The sequence below is a fragment of the Ciconia boyciana genome, chromosome 2 (assembly GCF_034638445.1).
Source record: "Ciconia boyciana chromosome 2, ASM3463844v1, whole genome shotgun sequence".
NCBI classification, from domain to species: Eukaryota; Metazoa; Chordata; class Aves; order Ciconiiformes; family Ciconiidae; genus Ciconia; species Ciconia boyciana.
In genome coordinates, this window is record NC_132935.1 from 79,310,380 (window position 1) to 79,328,453 (window position 18,074).

General features: G+C 38.1%; 1 protein-coding gene across 2 annotated transcripts in view; it reads right to left on the minus strand.

Annotated features, from left to right (window-relative positions):
• SEMA5A (semaphorin 5A) overlaps window positions 1-18,074 on the minus strand; it is a 354,266-nt gene that overhangs the window by 83,727 nt on the left and 252,465 nt on the right. For both annotated transcript variants that reach the window (XM_072853077.1, XM_072853078.1), the window contains exons 13-15: window positions 10,584-10,701; window positions 4,761-4,942; window positions 2,476-2,619 (exon numbers count right to left, since the gene is read on the minus strand). In XM_072853077.1, coding sequence (XP_072709178.1) covers window positions 2,476-2,619; window positions 4,761-4,942; window positions 10,584-10,701 — 444 coding nt within the window. The remainder of the gene's footprint in view (window positions 1-2,475; window positions 2,620-4,760; window positions 4,943-10,583; window positions 10,702-18,074) is intronic.

Here is an 18,074-nt window from a genome sequence, read left to right on the forward strand (position 1 = left end):
CCATTTAAGCTCTGCCAGGGACCTTCAAACCTTGCCTGAGCTGTGCTGTTAGAGAAGTGCTGGACCTTGTCCCTGGTGCACCATGGAGCCCCTTGGTCTAGGCCACAATGTGTGGACTGGCCTTGGCCCTGTTGCTATAGACCCACCCTGTGACCATTAAACCTCATCCTAACCCTGGCCTGTGGCTTGGCTTCCCAGCTGGACCTCAGACCTGCCTCACGGCCATGATATCACCTACCATCTAGACTTTTGGTTGGATCTGACCACAATCTCCAGGCTTTCCCCACTCCCCTGCTGGGGGTGGTGGGATGGGCCCTGGCTGGTGAGTTTCCCAGGACTCTCTCCTTTTTTCCAAGTACTTGTCTCCAAGTACTTGGCCTGACACTGACAAAAATCCTGGTGAATAACTGATACCTCATTCCTCTAGCTGCTTTACAAATGCTATGACAAAACTTCCTAACATACCACACTTTCTGGAAATAAATTTTAAAACTACTTTAAAAAAAAACCCCAACTTTAAAAGTATCAGCACACATCATGGATAACAAACAAAATCAGGGTAGAGGCAGGAAGGTCAGCTGTGAGCAAGCTAGTGAGTGAGAGGAAGGTGCAGGGCTGGTGAGAGTGGAGGGTGTTTCAAGGAGATAGGAAACAGTGACAGAGGAACTATGAGAGAAAAAGGCATCCTGCAGTAAACTCACAGGCACGTACATCCCAGGTTGCTGCTGAACTGCACGAAGAGGGAAAGGACAAGTAACCTGCAGGCTACAAAAGCAAAGCAACATAAGCCTGCTGTTTCTTCAGAACTGGTACATACCAAAATTCAATCCTTCTAGGCTGCTATTATTTCAACTCATTGTAAGCATCACTTTCCATTTTGTAACTGCTTTTTTAGTACACCCGTTGTCTTAATACTGGACATGTTCTCCTATAATTATGGAAGTCCTTCTCACGGTTTTCCGTCTTTCTCTGAAACTCCTTCTTGGACTTTTATTCCATGTTAATCTTAAAATGAGCAATGACTACTAACATTCATAGTCCATCACCAAGAAGTCTATCCAAACTAAACTCTTTTCTTCTATATTCAGTCTTATCGTGTCCTGCCCTGGACTGACTTCTCAGTTCAAGAAAATCAATAACTGTTATTCATGCTTGGACAGAGCTATGTAACAGCAGATATAATCTACATTTGGTGGTGATGGCTTTTTGGTTGGGCAACCTATTTTCAGAAAGCAATTTACAAAATAACAAAATGCTCTCCTCTGCAATGAAATGGTAAATATTCATGGCTCTGAAACAGCAAAAGTGTTCACATGTTCTGTGATGATCCTTTACATTTAGAGTTAGAAAGACCAGGTCCTTGATGATCTGTTAATACATAAATGTGTGATGCAACTTCCCTTCAATGGAATCTCTCCATCTGAAGAAATGCCAGAGTTGGTGTTTAATGAAATACCTCACTGAAACTCATCATAAATGTTACTGAATCTTGTTTTCATCCAACAGCAATATAGTTGCTAAATCATCCCTACAGAAACATTGAAGTAAACTGCAAGCGCATATTGAGAGGAAACGTATCCGTATACATCTCTTGGAACGGATGACTACAGTACTCCAAATTCTTACACCAACACCAGTCTGCTGCTATCTAGCTTTTTGGCATGCCTCGGGAAACAACATAATGCATCTAAGAGTTGCAGTTTATAAGAATATATTCGAGTTTGATTTAAAGAAATATTTAATTCCCGTCAAAATTCCTAACACAAAAATTACAAATTAGAGACATTAGGGTGCATGTAAAATGGAATCGGAGGCCTGAACTTCACATTCTGAGCTAGTGAAAAAATACCCAGCCCAGTGCCAAGGCAGTAGATGGTGAAATCAAAATCTGAGCTGACTTGATCTGCTCAGGGGTTAATATATACACAAACAATTTAAAAAAACCCTGAAACCTTACCAAAAGATATTTGAGTTCAAGGTGTATTATATTTATTGAATATAAAACAAAGCCCTTGAAACTTCCTTTCATGTTATATAGATGCTTAATTCATTTAAGACAGAAAAAAATGAACCCACAGCATCAGTAACATAGTGCTGTGACCTTACTAAATTTTGCTCTGAATTCCAGGTCTTGAGGCTGGGCAAGTTACAATTCAAACACACTGCAATCAATTTTCAAGGAGAATCAATTTTCAGGGTCTCAAGGGACAGCAGCACATTGCTTCAGCACAATTCTCTGGCACTACCAGGAGCTCTCAGCTGGCTCAGGAGGGATGTAGCTAAGTGAAAGATGAAAGAACCACTGCAGACCCATAGCCTTGCTAATGGGAATACTACTATTGTGCAGTAGTGGAGTTAAAGAGAGAGTGAAAGGAAAGGGAAGAGAAAAACAAGGGAGGTAAAAGGAGAAAATGTCCTGTGGAATACAGATGAGCAGAATAAATTAAAACAGCCAGTAGAAAAAAGATAGCTCACCTCTCCTCACGATTCTGTCCCACACAGACGCGTCCTCCATTTCGAGGGGTTGGATTGCTGCAGGAACGCTGACGAACTTGAAAGCCTATTCCACAAGTGGTACTACAAGGTGACCAAGAAGTCCATGGTGTCCAGCCTCCATTTCTGGTAGAATAAAAAGCTCAGGCTCTGTCATCTGTTATACATAGCGAATGGCTGATTAGGTGTGACTGACAGCAGAATCTGGCCCATTAATATTTCTGTAGAAGTCAATAATACTGCATCGTGTTCCATTTCTTAGAGAATATTGAACTAAAATAAAGGTGCTCTGATCCTTCCATATCCCATGCTTTGTAATCAGCAACTGCTAAAATGACCCCATTATACAAGAAGTTAAGTACAAAGATATGAAGCTATTTAGTTGCTTTCAGTCACTTTATTTTGAGTAAACTTCATCTGCTAGCTCCTGTATCAAAGTTCTGAAGATAACTTTTAATTACATATTGTTCTAATTATTATTTGTGGGTCTTTTTTTCAGGGAGATTAAAATGTCAAGTTTTGCTACCTCTTCTGAAAGGAAAGTGGTTAAAGGAAAAAAAGTAATAAGTAAGTGTCAAAATGCATTAGTTTGCAATTTCAATAGTTTACTCTGATAAGGTGCCAATACCTTATTTGTAATGTAATAAAAAAAGCTAACGGCATTCACATGCTGTACGCTGCATTTGTGAACTTCTGGAAAGGACACTCCTGCCCCTTCCCAATATACCCTAGGAAAAAATATACTAGACCAAACATCTCAAAAGGAATTTCATACCCTGTCCTAAGCAAAAAATGATGCAATTCAAGCAGTTCCCAAAACCTTTTGATGGCTAGCTTGCAGTTTCTGTATTGATAGAAGACAAACAGAAATTAAGAAAAATAAAACTGAACTGTAATGAGTTCTTGAGGTTTTCATCATAAAAGCAAGAGTTAAAATAGTGCCTTACTTGATTTTGAAATAAGTCTTTTAACAATGAAAACTAATTAAATCCAGTAATAAAAATGACATGAGATTATTCAAGTAATTTATCACAACTATTACCAATTTAAATTTCACTCATCTTGATGTTTTGTTATTATAAGGGATATAAGAGTTGATAACATAGAAAAAAAAAGCTTTTGAAAAAAATAATCAGCTTTCACTGGTAACACAGACAAAAAAATAATATCTCTGTAAGTGCAATGTCTGACCCAAGTGGTAAAATGAACAAAATATCTGGATATCGATGAATTCTGGGAATAAATTACTAATATAGCAGTGTTAACAGAAGTAAGATGTTAAAATAGTAGTGTAATACTGCCAATGGTCGTGCATGAATCAAGTCCCAAATCACATTCCAAAATTCCCTTCTAAACCTGACAGCCAATAACCGCTGTTTGATTGTTCAGTATCTCACAGCATGCTTATCTTTTCTACCATTCTCCTGATCTGATGTTATATACTATATTGTTATGTTTTTAATAATTTCCCTAAAATCGACTATTTCCACTTACAGAGCTTGCAGTTATCTTGTGCAGAAGGATAATCAGTTTTATTCACTACCATGATGTGCTTCTGATATTAAAAAAAAAAAAAAAGCAGAGACAAAAAGCAGAAAGAATCACTGAAAATAAGTAGAATGCACCAGTATATAAGTTTCATCTTGCAATTAAAGTATGTATAATGTTTTAAACATGAACTCCTAATGCAGTTCAGAATATGCAGTGTTCTGAGTCTCTTTGAAATCATCTGCTCTCACTGTTTTTTCTGGGAGTTGTCACATGCCTGAGGAAGACAAAAGAGTGGCTAAAGAGAGGCATACAGACTAGTAATAGATCTAGATGTCATGATACAACCAAAAGATATAATGAAAACTTTTTTCCCAAGGCAGAATGGGGGAATACAAAGGTGACATGAGACCTCCAAAAAAGTAAACAGTCCTGACTTCCAGAAAAAAAGTTTTATGACTTACAGAACTGAGAAAAAGTATCATACTTTGGATATTACCTAACACTGAGTTTTTTCTTTCTGAGCTTTTGTTAAAATTAGCTGAGGACAATATTATTTGGTACACAGCATTTGAAATCACTCTTTGCCATCCGGCTCATTCTCTCTCCCACAAAGTCTGAGAGATACTTTCTAATGTCTCATTTGCTGTGGCCATGGCTATGAGCTGTTTCATGCACAGAACAGGATTGCAGATGGTATTTCAAAGGGTAGGTTCTATTCTGAATAAGTTAAAAATTTTTAAACCGTAAATGATAGAACCTGAAATTGTTTTGTGTACCTGGAACAGTTGGCAATCTCCATGGTTGGTCCTTCACACAGCCAGCCTCCACACTGAGGAGCAGGACTGTCGCACACACGTGTCCTGCAGAGGCAGGAGCCAACACTGGCACCGTCGGTGTGAGTGCAAGGTTTCCACTGCGACCATGTTCCAAAATGCCCATCCACTGTCAGATTCCTCATCTAGAAACAAACACAACAGAAAGGCTTACCTGAGGCCTGACAGTTCCTTCATACAACCTCTTAAATCTGCAGTACATGGAGGTACAGCCTTCAGCCACCACCAGTAAAACCTTCCCTGGAGAGGTGTACCTTCCAGACGGGAAGCTCCCCTTATAATTTCTGTAGCTGCATAATTCCCACCACCTCCAAACTATCTGGGCCACTGGATGCCACCACTACAGCAGTAACAATAATCACAACTAACCATTACCTCTCGCAACCATGCTTGCCTACAGTGATTCAATAGATAGTTTCACTTTCTCGATTATCTTCTGATGACAGTATTCCCTATTTCCTAAAATTTACCTGTGATTAGGAACCTGGATACCGACTGTAAAACAGCATGTGCAAGAATGCTTGTGGAAACCCAAATCTAGATCAAAAGGAAGAGGCAGCAGAGGATAATAGTCCAGGGTAACAAAACTGGATGAATCAACCTCAAATCTCCACAATGAGTGTCTTTTTTTGACAACAGTTTTTTGAAGCACATGTCTTATAGCACCATTTCATAAAAGTGAAATGTGGTTTTAAATATGACTCTCTCTAAACTTTAGATGTAATTATATGTATAAATCCTAAAAAAATCTTCAAAAAGTAGCACCTAACCCTACATGATGAGACAGTTTGCTCCCACTGAAGTAAATTCTCAACAGCTTTGGCTGGAGGGTCGGACCATTCTCCCCTTGACTGGAATGCTTCCATCATGCAGCCAAAACACATGTTAATAGGAAATCTTTACTGTCCAGATGAAACAAAATGTGCTAATGGAAATTGCAGCAGCCTCCATGGTTACTGGGACTTATATAGAAAATGGGGCTGGACATGGGGAATTCAGCTCTCTTAACAAAGATAGGCTTTCGTATTATTAATTCTTTTAGCAAGGTGTTAATCTTGACTGATCTGTGATTGTAAATGGAAATGATGGCCACTTTTTCACTTAAATGCTAAAGGATTTGTCTTTTGATTGTCACATTTTAACTTTCAGTCAAAACAGCAATACTAACAAGTGCAGGCTAAATAGCATTTAAATTCACTCTTAGATAAAAATAAATATGTATCAGTTTTAGTCATGCATATCTTATCAAATGTGTAAGAATGTAACACTTTAATATTTGCTTATATATTGAAATAGGAACTAGAGTTGTAGATTGTCATGAATGGTCTGAAATGGTGTCTCCCTCTGCTATTTTTAGTACTGTTTCATTTTAACAGTGGCGAGGAAAGTATACATTTCACTAATAATTTGAAGATACAAGAGATTCGATTACAGCACAAGACATGTTTCCACTGCCACGCTGGGTGCTGGCTGATTCTTTCCACTGTGGTAAAGGTTCCATAATTTCACTATTAATTACATTTCTCATGATTTATTTTTCACAGATATAGCTTCTCCACAGAACAGCTATGTGTATATTCTGCCAACTACACTGACATAACCATAATTCATCATTTCAAAATTCTGCTGACAGCTGTTTATTGAAAATAACTCCCCGACCTTTGCTCATGCAGAGTATACACTGTTGTTCTTCATAAGACAACAGGAAATACTTACTTCTAGTTAAGTGACAAGTAGCCCATTCTCTCTTACACTGCTGGTCTAACAAATATATAGTCCATAAACTAGCAATGATATGTCCCTAATCCAATTAACGTCAGCGATGTGAAAATGTCTTTACTGCTTTCTATTTCTATGCTGCACCAAAGCATCTTTATTGTTGCACCTACAATTATAAACCAAAGCTACAGTTGTCTATGGTTACCATAATTTGTATCAAATGGCAGGGAAAGTATTCATAAAACTTAGCTGAAAGCTTGAGCTCAGAAGGACATGCTGATGGCAGGTGGTTTCTCTTTCTTCATTTTTTTCCCCTACTCCTGTAAAGATCATCCCACTGCAGTCTCTGCTGTTCCCCATGACTCACCTGCTCTGTCTCTCTATGAATATCTCCCTTTCCCAAGTGGTATCAAACAATTTCATTGTAGGACTATCAGAAAGCAAAATGTACTGATGAGGGGCCTTTTTAGCCCTGACCAGAATCTATGCCCATTCCCCTTTCACCATCTGACAAGCCTTAAGGGGAAAATCACAATCAAGCAGACAATATGGCTGTACTTTCCTGGCACGGCTACACTCTGCTTTCCCTCTCTACCACCCTGTTTTTGTCACCCTTTCCCTTCTGCAGATACCTCTAGTCCCTTCCTCCTTCCTAATGTCCTCCAAATATCAATCTTCTTTGTCTTGAGCCTCTCTGCACTCACCTTGTCTTCCTGGTTTGTGCCTCTGCACTCTGACTCAAGGTCACATCTTCAGTGACTCATTCCTTAAGTCTGCCACAAGCTCTTTGGTTTGAGATTACTTTGTGTAGAATTCAGTGGCTCTGGAGTATTTCCTAAAGCTGCTAATGAATTCAGGTAAGATCCCATACCATACTCTTTCCCTGTGTGCAATGTTTGTACAGCTGTAAAAATAAAGCCATTTCATGTTGCATACTTATGTAAAGAAAAAAACCCCAACTTTTAAAAAAATTATTTTTACTTTCCTTGTAAAAGCTCTTTGATAATGTCAGACAGTGTATTTTTAAGTAAGTGATTGATTGCAAGCGGTCCCACTGGAAAATATTTCAGCAAAACAATGAACCTTCATTACTATAAAAAATACTGGATGAATAATGGGGATATCTGACCAACTGGAAGAAGCTCAAAGTAAATACATGTGCCATAGCATTAATTACTATCTATATTCGTGCACAATTGGTGTAGTCATGCCAACTGAAACAATAACCAAAAAAACCAACTTGAGAATTAAATCAAAGCAAGATAACCAAAATAACCACCTTTGTAACAAATGATCTTCAATGTTCAGAGAGATGGTAACATAGAGGCTCAGCTACTTGTCCTAGCCCCCTCCCTACTCTACCATGACATGCCAATAAATATTCAGATATATGAATAATTCCCTAGGAAATAATTTCTCAAGTGCAACTGGTCACACGTTTAATTTTGGGCTAAACTAGTGTATAAACAGGCCTCTCTCTCTGATCCGAGTTTAGAAGAAACTGGTCATGCATTAACCTGACAAATTTTCTATAGTGTTAAAAAGATCAGTGTAGTTTTACTAACGATTACGATATTGGAACCAATTGGAACCAAAAGAAGGAGGGTAGAACGTTTCTAATATTCTGTTATGTTCTGCCTGCAACATTATCTTAAAAGTATATAACAAATGTCAAGGATGCACATAGCTCAGTTGCCTACAAAATGAAATTCATTACATCTTGGCTTGTAAGGATTACATCATATCCTGTGAACACAGCACACAAAAATGTTATAAAAACAAATATTTGAAAGCCTCACTAAGCAAAATTGTAATCTATTGCAGTTTGCCAGAATACAGTGTTATTTCAAAGGAAAGTTTCTATGAAGTTTTCAAATTTGTTCAATAATGTGTTACTTAGAGTTTAGGGCTTTAAGACAGTAAAATGGTAAAATCACGCTTTTCAATTTAGACAGTTAATTCTAAAATTTCCCTTATATTATGCAATCCCAATCTGCTCAAATTCCTTTGGAGGCTCGCTAAATCTTTTCATCTCTGATATGCAGAATAAGTCTCATGGCTGTGGAAGAATTTCTGAGCAATCCTTTGGTGCTCTCCTGCTTTGACTAGGCTGTCGGATCCTACACAACTGTCATATATAATTGTTTTTCCAGTTGAACAGAACAGAAAATTCAATTCTGCTTTCTAAACCATTCCTCCCTTCCCCTCCACCCCCTCTTGGCCTCATGTTTTGTATCTATGAAAGAAAATAAGGGCTAATGCCAGAATTCAAAGACTAAGCAGTAGGCAGATTGCTCATGCAAGTATCAACCAACCAATCCATTCCAGTAATCTTTCCTAAAACAGCAACCCAACTAGGCCACCAGCAAACCTTCCACATAACCACGTTTAGCCTGTGGGATTACTGCAGGGAGATATGATACACTCCACGTACTTGGAAATGAATATACTGTACAGTGCATCTAGTTACTTGCCAATCAGGAAGGCAAGGACTGCACTAGTGACTGAATCCAGACTTTCTGTGAGACAATGGCTATGTCTATATTAGCAAGTGGTATGCACATAAACTGCAAATCTGGAAAATAAAACAGTTGGTGTTCAAGACTTGACACATACACCGTACGTATTTTTTGGGCTTTACTTTGGACTCGCTCTGGCCGTGGATCAAATGCCTAGTAGTAGTTGGAGTACATTTTTGGTTTAATTTCAGCTGAAAGTAATGTGGCTTGTGTGCTTCAAGACTGCTTTATGATGTGAACCAAAGAATAGTAGATGGGAAAAATCAGAGTATTTGCCCCAAAGTTGCTCCTGATTTGAGCTAAAATGCTAATGCAGATGAATCCAATGCAAGCCTTTTTTATTAGGCCACTATGTGAAAGCATGGATGCAAAGGACAGGACAAGATAAGATATTGTTTAAAAAATTACTATTTAATGTCAAACACAGACAGTAAGAACACAGGAGCTAGTTCTCAAGGACCTCAGAATCACTGTAGTGATTTGTATCTATGAGGCTGCTGCAATATATGTAGAGATCACAAGTGAAAGCTGGAAGAACTTTACACTAATTTTGCACATCTCTAGTTCACTAAACAAAGCCCATCTTAAGAGAGAGGAGTGTCAGTAAGATGTTAACAGGCGCTTGTTAAAAACATGGAGAATAGAACATGGAAGTCTATGAGCATAAATTCATAGACTCATGCGCTCCAGTGGTGAGTGGGGACAAGTTCAAGAAGTCCTTATAAGCAACGAAAGCAGAATTGAGTTGGAAAGGCTCCCTCTTCATGGGCAGAAGGCAAAGACAAAGCAGCATGAGTGTCCAAAGGAAAGAGCTTAGTAGCACAAGGAAGGTCCTTCTTAACACCCTTTTTGTGCTCTTTGGAGCGAGGGAAAAGAATGAATATTAAAACACTGGAACCACATTAAAAAGGAGGGATATAGATCAACTTTGTTGTTTGTTTTTTATTATATTAATTTACAATATAATTTAATATAATACAATATAGCAAAACATTTTTTAAAGAGAAGTGTTAAGGCACTGTAAATATTAACACTAAGTTTATTATAATTATCACTCCTGTCATTTATGTGGGTGAGATTTAACTCATATAATTCACCCTTCAAATTCATGGACTTTGAAAGATGTTATATGGCCTTTCATATTAGCAATAACAAACCTAAAATAAAAGATTATACCACTACCAATTAAATTTTTTCAAAGTACAAAATGGAGAAAAATCCTGCAGAGAAAAACATGTCAGTATCTCTAATCTTAGTGAACATTTGCTTTCAAGGTGGGAACACAGACATTACAGGTAAAAAACAACTACCCTTTGAAAGTACTATAAATAATTTGATCATATTATATAAGTAGTTTGATAAGAAATATAAAACAAACTGAATGTCCTGTTAAAATCTGATGGGAAGGCCTGAGGAAAACAGCATTAAATACAGTTTTCTGAGCTTGAAAAATCTATGCCAGGTCATTTTCATTAAATTCACTTGGAATCAAAAGTTTTAAGAGATAAATGAATGTATTTGGACTTACTGGACACACAGTAATGCTTTGCTCCCATTGACTCATGCTCAGACTTTCTTCCAGTGTTGTGCATTTCTTCATCACCATGTCCCAGCCACAATAGGGGTCTTGGGATCCAATGCATGCACTGTGAATGAAAACCCATCAGAAAACATGAACATTTATCTTCATGTGTACTGGCCAAAGATCTCTAAATAACTATGTGGCATCTCTTCATATTTCACAGGCCTAAAACAGAGTTGTGGTATGGCACAGATGAAATGACCAAACAGAAGAAAAATGAATTTGAATGCCTACACAAAGCTAGGATTTCTTTTAAGTGCATAGCTGAATTTCTGGCTGCATGCATGGTATGTCATCAAGACTGATTATTGTACATAATTACTAGAGAATTACAGCAATTCATAAAAAGCGTATGTTGTTGGCTCCAAGCAAAGAATATTTCAGGAGTTACAGTTCTTAGTCTTCTCTATCAGTTTTGGAATTATCACCTTTGTCAGAAATCAGATGACAATGTCTAGTCTTTGAAAATGAATTAGAAAACCCTCTGATTTGTTTTCTGCACTGCTATAGAATCCCTGGAAATAAGTTCAAAGGGGCACTGGTGGCTGCCATCACACCTCTCACATAACACGTGCTGCCCTAGACACTCCCTCCTAGTGGCACACGAGGAGCAAAAAAGAAGGTTAGAGAGAAGGACGGTAGTCCAGCTTCCTACAGACTCTGAAAGACCCACTGTACAAAACTAGAAGTTCTTTTCTCTATTAAATGGCAGATTTCTCCTGCTACTGTTAGGTTAAGCATTAACAGTCCAGGCAATATTTCTGCAGCTTCATAGCTACAGATACATAAGTAAGTAGGTGGAAGTCCCATCATAGTGAAGCATAATGTAATTGTTTTAACACTTGTAAAAATACCTATAAATTACACATAAAAAGAATAAATTCAAACATTTTGTCTAGATTATAAAAAATGCTAGACTGATCATTCGTGTTCAACTCTGTCCTGGTTTCAGCTGAGATAGAGTTAATTTTCTTTATAGTGGCTGGTATGGGGCTATGTTTTGGATTTGTGCTGAAAACAGTGTTGATAATACAGAGATGTTTTAGTTGTTGCTGCACTAGTCAAGGACTTTTCACCTTCCCGTGCTCTGCCAGGTGCAGGAGAAGCTGGGAGGGGACACAGCCAGGATAGTTGATCCAAACTGACCAAAGGGCTATTCCATACCACATGATGTCATGCTCAGTATATAAAGCTGGGGAAGAAGAAGGAAGGGGGGGACGTTCGGAGTGATGGCGTTTGTCTTCCCAAGTAACCACTACGCGTGATGGAGCCCTGCTTTCCTGGAGATGGCTGAACACCTGCCTGCCCATGGGAAGTAGTGAATGAATTCCTTGCTTTGCTTTGCTTGCGTGCACAGCTTTTGCTTTACCTATTAAACTGTCTTTATCTCAACCCTCGAGTTTTCTTATTTTTGCTCTTCCAATTCTCTCCCCCATCCCACCGGGAGGAGTGAGCGAGCGGCTGCGTGGTGCTTAGTTCCCAGCTGGGGCTAAACCACGACAAACTCAAATCCATGAGCATTATCATTCTCTCTTTTATTTTCTGTTCATATCACATCTGTCCAGTGAAGAGCCACAAAAATGATTAAGAGACTGGAGCATCTCTCCTATGAGGAGAGGTTGAGAGAGCTGGGACTCTTCAGCCTGGAGAAGTGAAGGCTGAAGGGGGACCTCATCAATATGTAGAAATACCTGAAGCAAGGGTGCAAAGAAGAAGGAGCCAGGCTCTTTTCAGTGGTGCCCAGTGACAGGACCAGAGGCAATGGGCACAAACTGAAGCACAGGAGGTTCCATCTGAACATCAGGAAACATGTTTTCCACTGTGAGGGTGACTTTAGCACTGGCACTGGTTGCCCAGAGAGGTTGTGGAGTCTCCCTCCTTGGAGATATTCAAAAGCCATCTGGATATGGTCCTGGGCGACTGGCTCTAGGTGGCCCTGCTTGAGCAGGAGGTTGGACCAGATGACCTCCAAGGGCCCCTGCCAACCTTAACCCTTCTGTGATTGTGTCCTCACAAACCCTGTGTTTTATTCATATTTCTATTTATCTTTGGCATTCCTCATGTAGTTCCATGCTAACATCAGACAAAACACAGACTTACTCATTCCCCAGTATGCTATTCCGTAATACCATCACAGCGGATTCTTAGTGCTTATAAACTTCGAAGAACTCTTTCTACGGTACACTTGGCAACATGGATTGCCGGTACTATGTGGGAGGATAGTTCCCATCTGCAAAATGGGCACAGAGTAAGAGACATAATAGCCAAAATTCCCTAATTAGGTACCCCTAATTAGGCTGCCAATTCAAAAATAAAGCTTTTGATTTAGGGGATTCAGTGTTCAGAAGAGAGTTCCCACTGATGGCTCTTGTTGCCGTAAGCACTTAGCATTGTTGTAACTCAGCCTGCACATGTTTCCATTTAACTATCTAGAAAGTGAAGAGGACAATTAATGCAAATTATGGAAAGTTTTAAGTGTCTTGGCCTTCCAGTGTTTGCAAGGCAAGATGTTCAGTGATCTCCTTCAGAGTATCTCTGATAAAGCACTTTTTATGAAAAAAGAATACAAAAAAAAGTTAAAGAGTGACATAATGCACAACTGGCAACTTTAGCTGTGCTATTTCTCAAAGTTAGAAGTGCTCACTTTTCCAACTTCACTATTCCTTTATGTTAAGTGTTATTATTTTTAAATGCAGTTATTATGCTTTAGACAATTTTTATTAAAAAATAAAATATTTTAAAAGTCAGTATCCTTTCATTTAGAACCACACTCCCTCTTTCCTGGGAGTAAGCTGATCCTTCTCCCACTCTGATCTTAGACCCCATTTCCTCTTTTGCTTTTGTTTCCACATTACTTTCCACTCAGGCAAATCAAAATGGCTTGCACTTTTCATTATGTCACTTAGAAGTTATAAGTAGGGCACCGAAAGCATATTTTGACTGTTCCTATAACTTCCTGGTAACAGAACAGATCTTAGTTTCATGGAAGAAATAAAGTTTAAAAAATGCTGAAAAGTCCTTGCACTGCTGGGACAAAGCATGTTCAATCACTCTGTGGACACAGAACACGGCCATTTCAGTAACTGAACAGGGTTGGAGAGCACAGCAGCAAGATCGTGAGGTGAATCTTTTCAGAATTTAGTTAAGAAGGTCCACTGAGCATATGAAAACTATGATTTTCAGAAGTTAATAACTCAGCTAACCTCATACAGAGAACAAGAGGCTAAGTGTGAAGAACTTCCTCAAAAATGAGAGGCATTAACAATCTTCAATATTTTTTTTTTTCTTTACACTACAATACTTAAATTAATCCTGGAAACATATGAACTCTTCCAAACAAAGCAACAGGAAATTTTGTCTGAGAAGTAATCCTCACATGAGAAACTCTAGTTTTGCCTTTTTTAAAAATAATGTTCTAATTGATTGTCCCAGTCATTATCATATCTAAGTGTCATCTTGTAAAAAGTTTAATTTTTGAAATCTTATGTTCAGACAGAAAAATCATACCACGAAAGTGTAGTTCAGCATCATTACCCTCTTTCTGGCATTTCAGTTCACCATGACAGATATATTCATGAAATGAGGCAGGACCTGGCTTAAATAGCTGTCCTGTTCTCAGGTACTGGCACAACAGTCCTTTTCTGTTCTCCTCCCTGCCTCATATCTCAGAGGGTTTTCTTATTTATTTCTTTTAGATCACTTGCTTAGATCACCAATACCTCTGCAAAGTGGATATATTTTCTTTTACATGAAAAGAAGAAGAGAGGTAATATGTGGGTAAATTTTTAACCGTATTTGCTTAATTATGTCACCTTTTAAAACCATTTTCTTTCCTTTGAGGGATAATTTAATGTGTGAATAACAGCAGCTAATTATTTTGATCTGTTATGCCTAGATAAAAAAAGAAAAGAAACAGATAACAAAATAAGTTTATAGATAGAAAATTAGGACAGAATAAAGCTTCTAAGTATGAAAATATCAGAACTTCTATCTGAAATGTAAAATTTAAAGGGACTATTATTAACTCACAATTACATGTCCTTACTATCCTCCATCAATGAAAATTTTATATTGTTTTAACTCTTTTTTAATAAATCTCTCTCCCAAGAGACAGCAGTAAGAGGAACAGCTTCAGTGTACACATGAAACAACAAAAGAAATTGTACAAAATGGCTGTCAAATTCATGTAAGTAAGGAAAGTCGAAAATTAGATACCACTACACATCTTTATCCCTTTCTCCTCCCAAATCTCTGTCTAAATTAAAGCCATTTTAGATGTTACTGCTGAAAAATTAGATACATTTTAAAATTAGTATTAGTTCTTTCAGTTGACAGGGCCCTTTCAGATAACAACACTGGAAGTAGCAGAGCTGGATAATATATTTGCCATCTTGTCTCTGGAAGTCTACCTTCCACTTCACTTTCACCAGAGATGAAAATGAATGCTTTGTCTGTTACTCCCAGTAGGCACCAGCCCACTTCTCTAAGACTTCACATGATTTGTCCCAGTGCTCCTAAAACTGGCAATTTTGTGCAGGAAGGAAATTCAGGAATAAAAGTGAATTGGTTCATTCTAAGACTCTTACCCTCATCCTGTCGAGTCAGCACTCTCTACAAAAACATTAAACAGGTTTTGGCTTCTGCTGATTGATTCTAATTTTCCTCTATGTTGTCATTTCACATTTTTTACCAAATGTAAGTGATAGGCAGTTGAGTGTCTCTCCTGTAAGGCATTCATTTGGCTGCGATGGTTCGGTATGCCTACTGACAGTCATGCAACACTTAAACAATGGATTTTGACTGACTAGTAAAAGAACCGTAAGTCACCCCACTCTAAAGCAAGCCAGCAGTAGCAGGTCATTTTCCTCAGCTACTTTATAATTATCACCAAGCAGGCTAGCAAAACTGCTCTACTTCAGTTACATTTGAGATGATTTATTCAGACAGAAAATGAGGCAGAAATGAACACCAGTCAGAGCCAAATATATAAAAAACCCCATACAGTTTTAGACTAAAAAGAATTCAATTATGTGTGCTCCAAAGAACAAAAAAACCTTAAAATTAAAGGCTATATCCTGACATCACTGATTCCAAAGAGATTTTTAAATCTCCTTTTAGGGGAAGAATATATTCCCATATCAATATACATTGTAAGTGCTAATCAGGTATCCTCTTGAGCTGTAACGTTTTATTCAGAGAATGTATAAACATTAAGAGGTGCATCTTCTGAGACTGTTCAATGAAACATTTTTCTGTCTTTACCTATACACAGCATTTTGGAGAACAGAGAATATTTGAGTCTCCTGACCCTTTCAAATCGTTTCTACTGAGATAGCCATGCCTACCTAGTCCCAATTACTGTCAGCTGTGAGATCTGGACACTTTGTGTACCAGGAACTGAACTGGGGTCACCATTTTATTTCATAGAAGCCAGATTCCTCACTGCAAATTTGAGCAGACAAGATAAAAGCCTGTCTCATGTTCCAAATGCAGTGTATTATCTACTTCTGAATGAATACATGAATCTGATACCGGACTCCTGTACACAGGTACCCATCGGTGTTTTCATTACTACTGGTTTTGTAGATATATGTGTGTGTGTATATAGGTAAATGCAATGAAGAACGGGGATCTAAAGATATAGACGAATGATGCAGAAGAATATAAATGGTAGGCACACAATTTATAAAGTCCTAGGAGCTCAAACTAAGATGCATGTCAAATATTCAGAATCCTGCTTAACCCTTGCCTGTACCATTAAGAAAAGTCAAATCCTTTAATCACCTCAGCCACTCTGTGTGGACTACTATTGTTTCCTCCTACTTGAATTTCTATAAGGCCATCAAAATCCATCTACGTATGATTCAATCTTGCAGCATGCACTGACAATACTAGCCTTAAATTTACAAGCACCTCCCTTCAAATCCAGCATCAGGAATTTATGTATAATTTTTTTAGTAAATTTTTTTGTAACACACAATTCTATGAATGCAGACGCTTCCAAGTGGCTCTACTTGGAACAAATGTGAAAGACAACTTTCAGAGTGTGCTCTCTACAAGAGAAGGTAGGCTTGCCATTCATTGTAAAGAAATAACATCTGAGGTCCCCATCCATGTCAATCAGCCAAGACAAAGCTTTCAGCCCTCTGATTAGGAGGTAGGAGCCTGGAAATGCTGGGACCACCAGGTGCAGCCAGGGTTTTCAGAGCCCTTTTGATGGGCTGAAACTAGAGCCTGCAAATCTGTGGTTGGCAAATAGGCTCTAAAAATCTGAGCTACCTACATAGCAAGGCAACCCAAGAGCAACACATTTGGGGATTTTCCCACAGGCTGATGTGTTCCTAGATCAGAACAGCAACACTGATTGTCCAGGCTGGACATGTTTGCTTCCATATGGCATCCCCATGTCTTTAAAAGACCTGCATGTCTTTAGTGGATATACATGTAAACAGGGTACACAACTTCCATATCCTTTTAGTCAGCTGTAACCTAGGTTCTTTTGAACTTAAATGTTGAGGTTAACTTTATAATAGAATATTAATAACTTATAAAGCTAGCAGGCCCAGATTTAAGATGTACAACTTGACTCCTTAAAAGTACTAACCAGATAGTAGGTATCTCAACATTTTGAGGGCACCATTACCTCTCATTCAAGAAGTAACTGTAGATACCTCCACTGGCCTGACAACATATTATGAGGAGCAGATGCCCTTTAAAGCCACTCAGTTTGGGCTCGTAGAACTGGAGCATCAAAACTCCTGTCATCTAATCCTGCCCACAGTTCACACTACTGCATCAAGGATACCCTCTCTCTTTCATACATTCAGGTCAATTGTGGACTCCAAACTTGGATGTTAATTTTCTGTAAAACTTCAAATAAATGAAAATGTCCACAAAAAGATTATAGAATATTAAGAGAGCTGCAAATAATTCTCATGAGAAAACAACTGCTGTGTAACACAGAGCACTGTAAGCTGAGATGCATAGGATATGTGCCAGCCTGACTGCATAGCAGTCCAGTATCTGATATGTTAAATTATTTTAAAATAAAAAATCTTCCAGATTTGCCTTTGTTTGTTTGTTCATTTGTTTTTAAACCATCCAGTGCCTTTAACTTCTGTTTCCAGAGAATACACTTGCCAAGTATCAAATAACTAGTGAAACAATCTCTTGGAAAGAGGGTTACTTTAAACATGTCAGGTGATTTTCAAGAAAATCTTAACAGTAACTACACTGAACTTAAAATTCCTCAAACTTTTGGTATTTTTTAAAGCAAAGAAATGAATTACATCATGATGTATGAAAACCACATGCCTGTTTTAAATTTTTATTTCTTAGATCACTTCTTTGTTTAAAGTAATATCCTACTAATAAAATCTGAATTGCAAATATGTAGTCAAGTCCATCTGGTTTTCTTACAACTTTTCAAACTAAAAG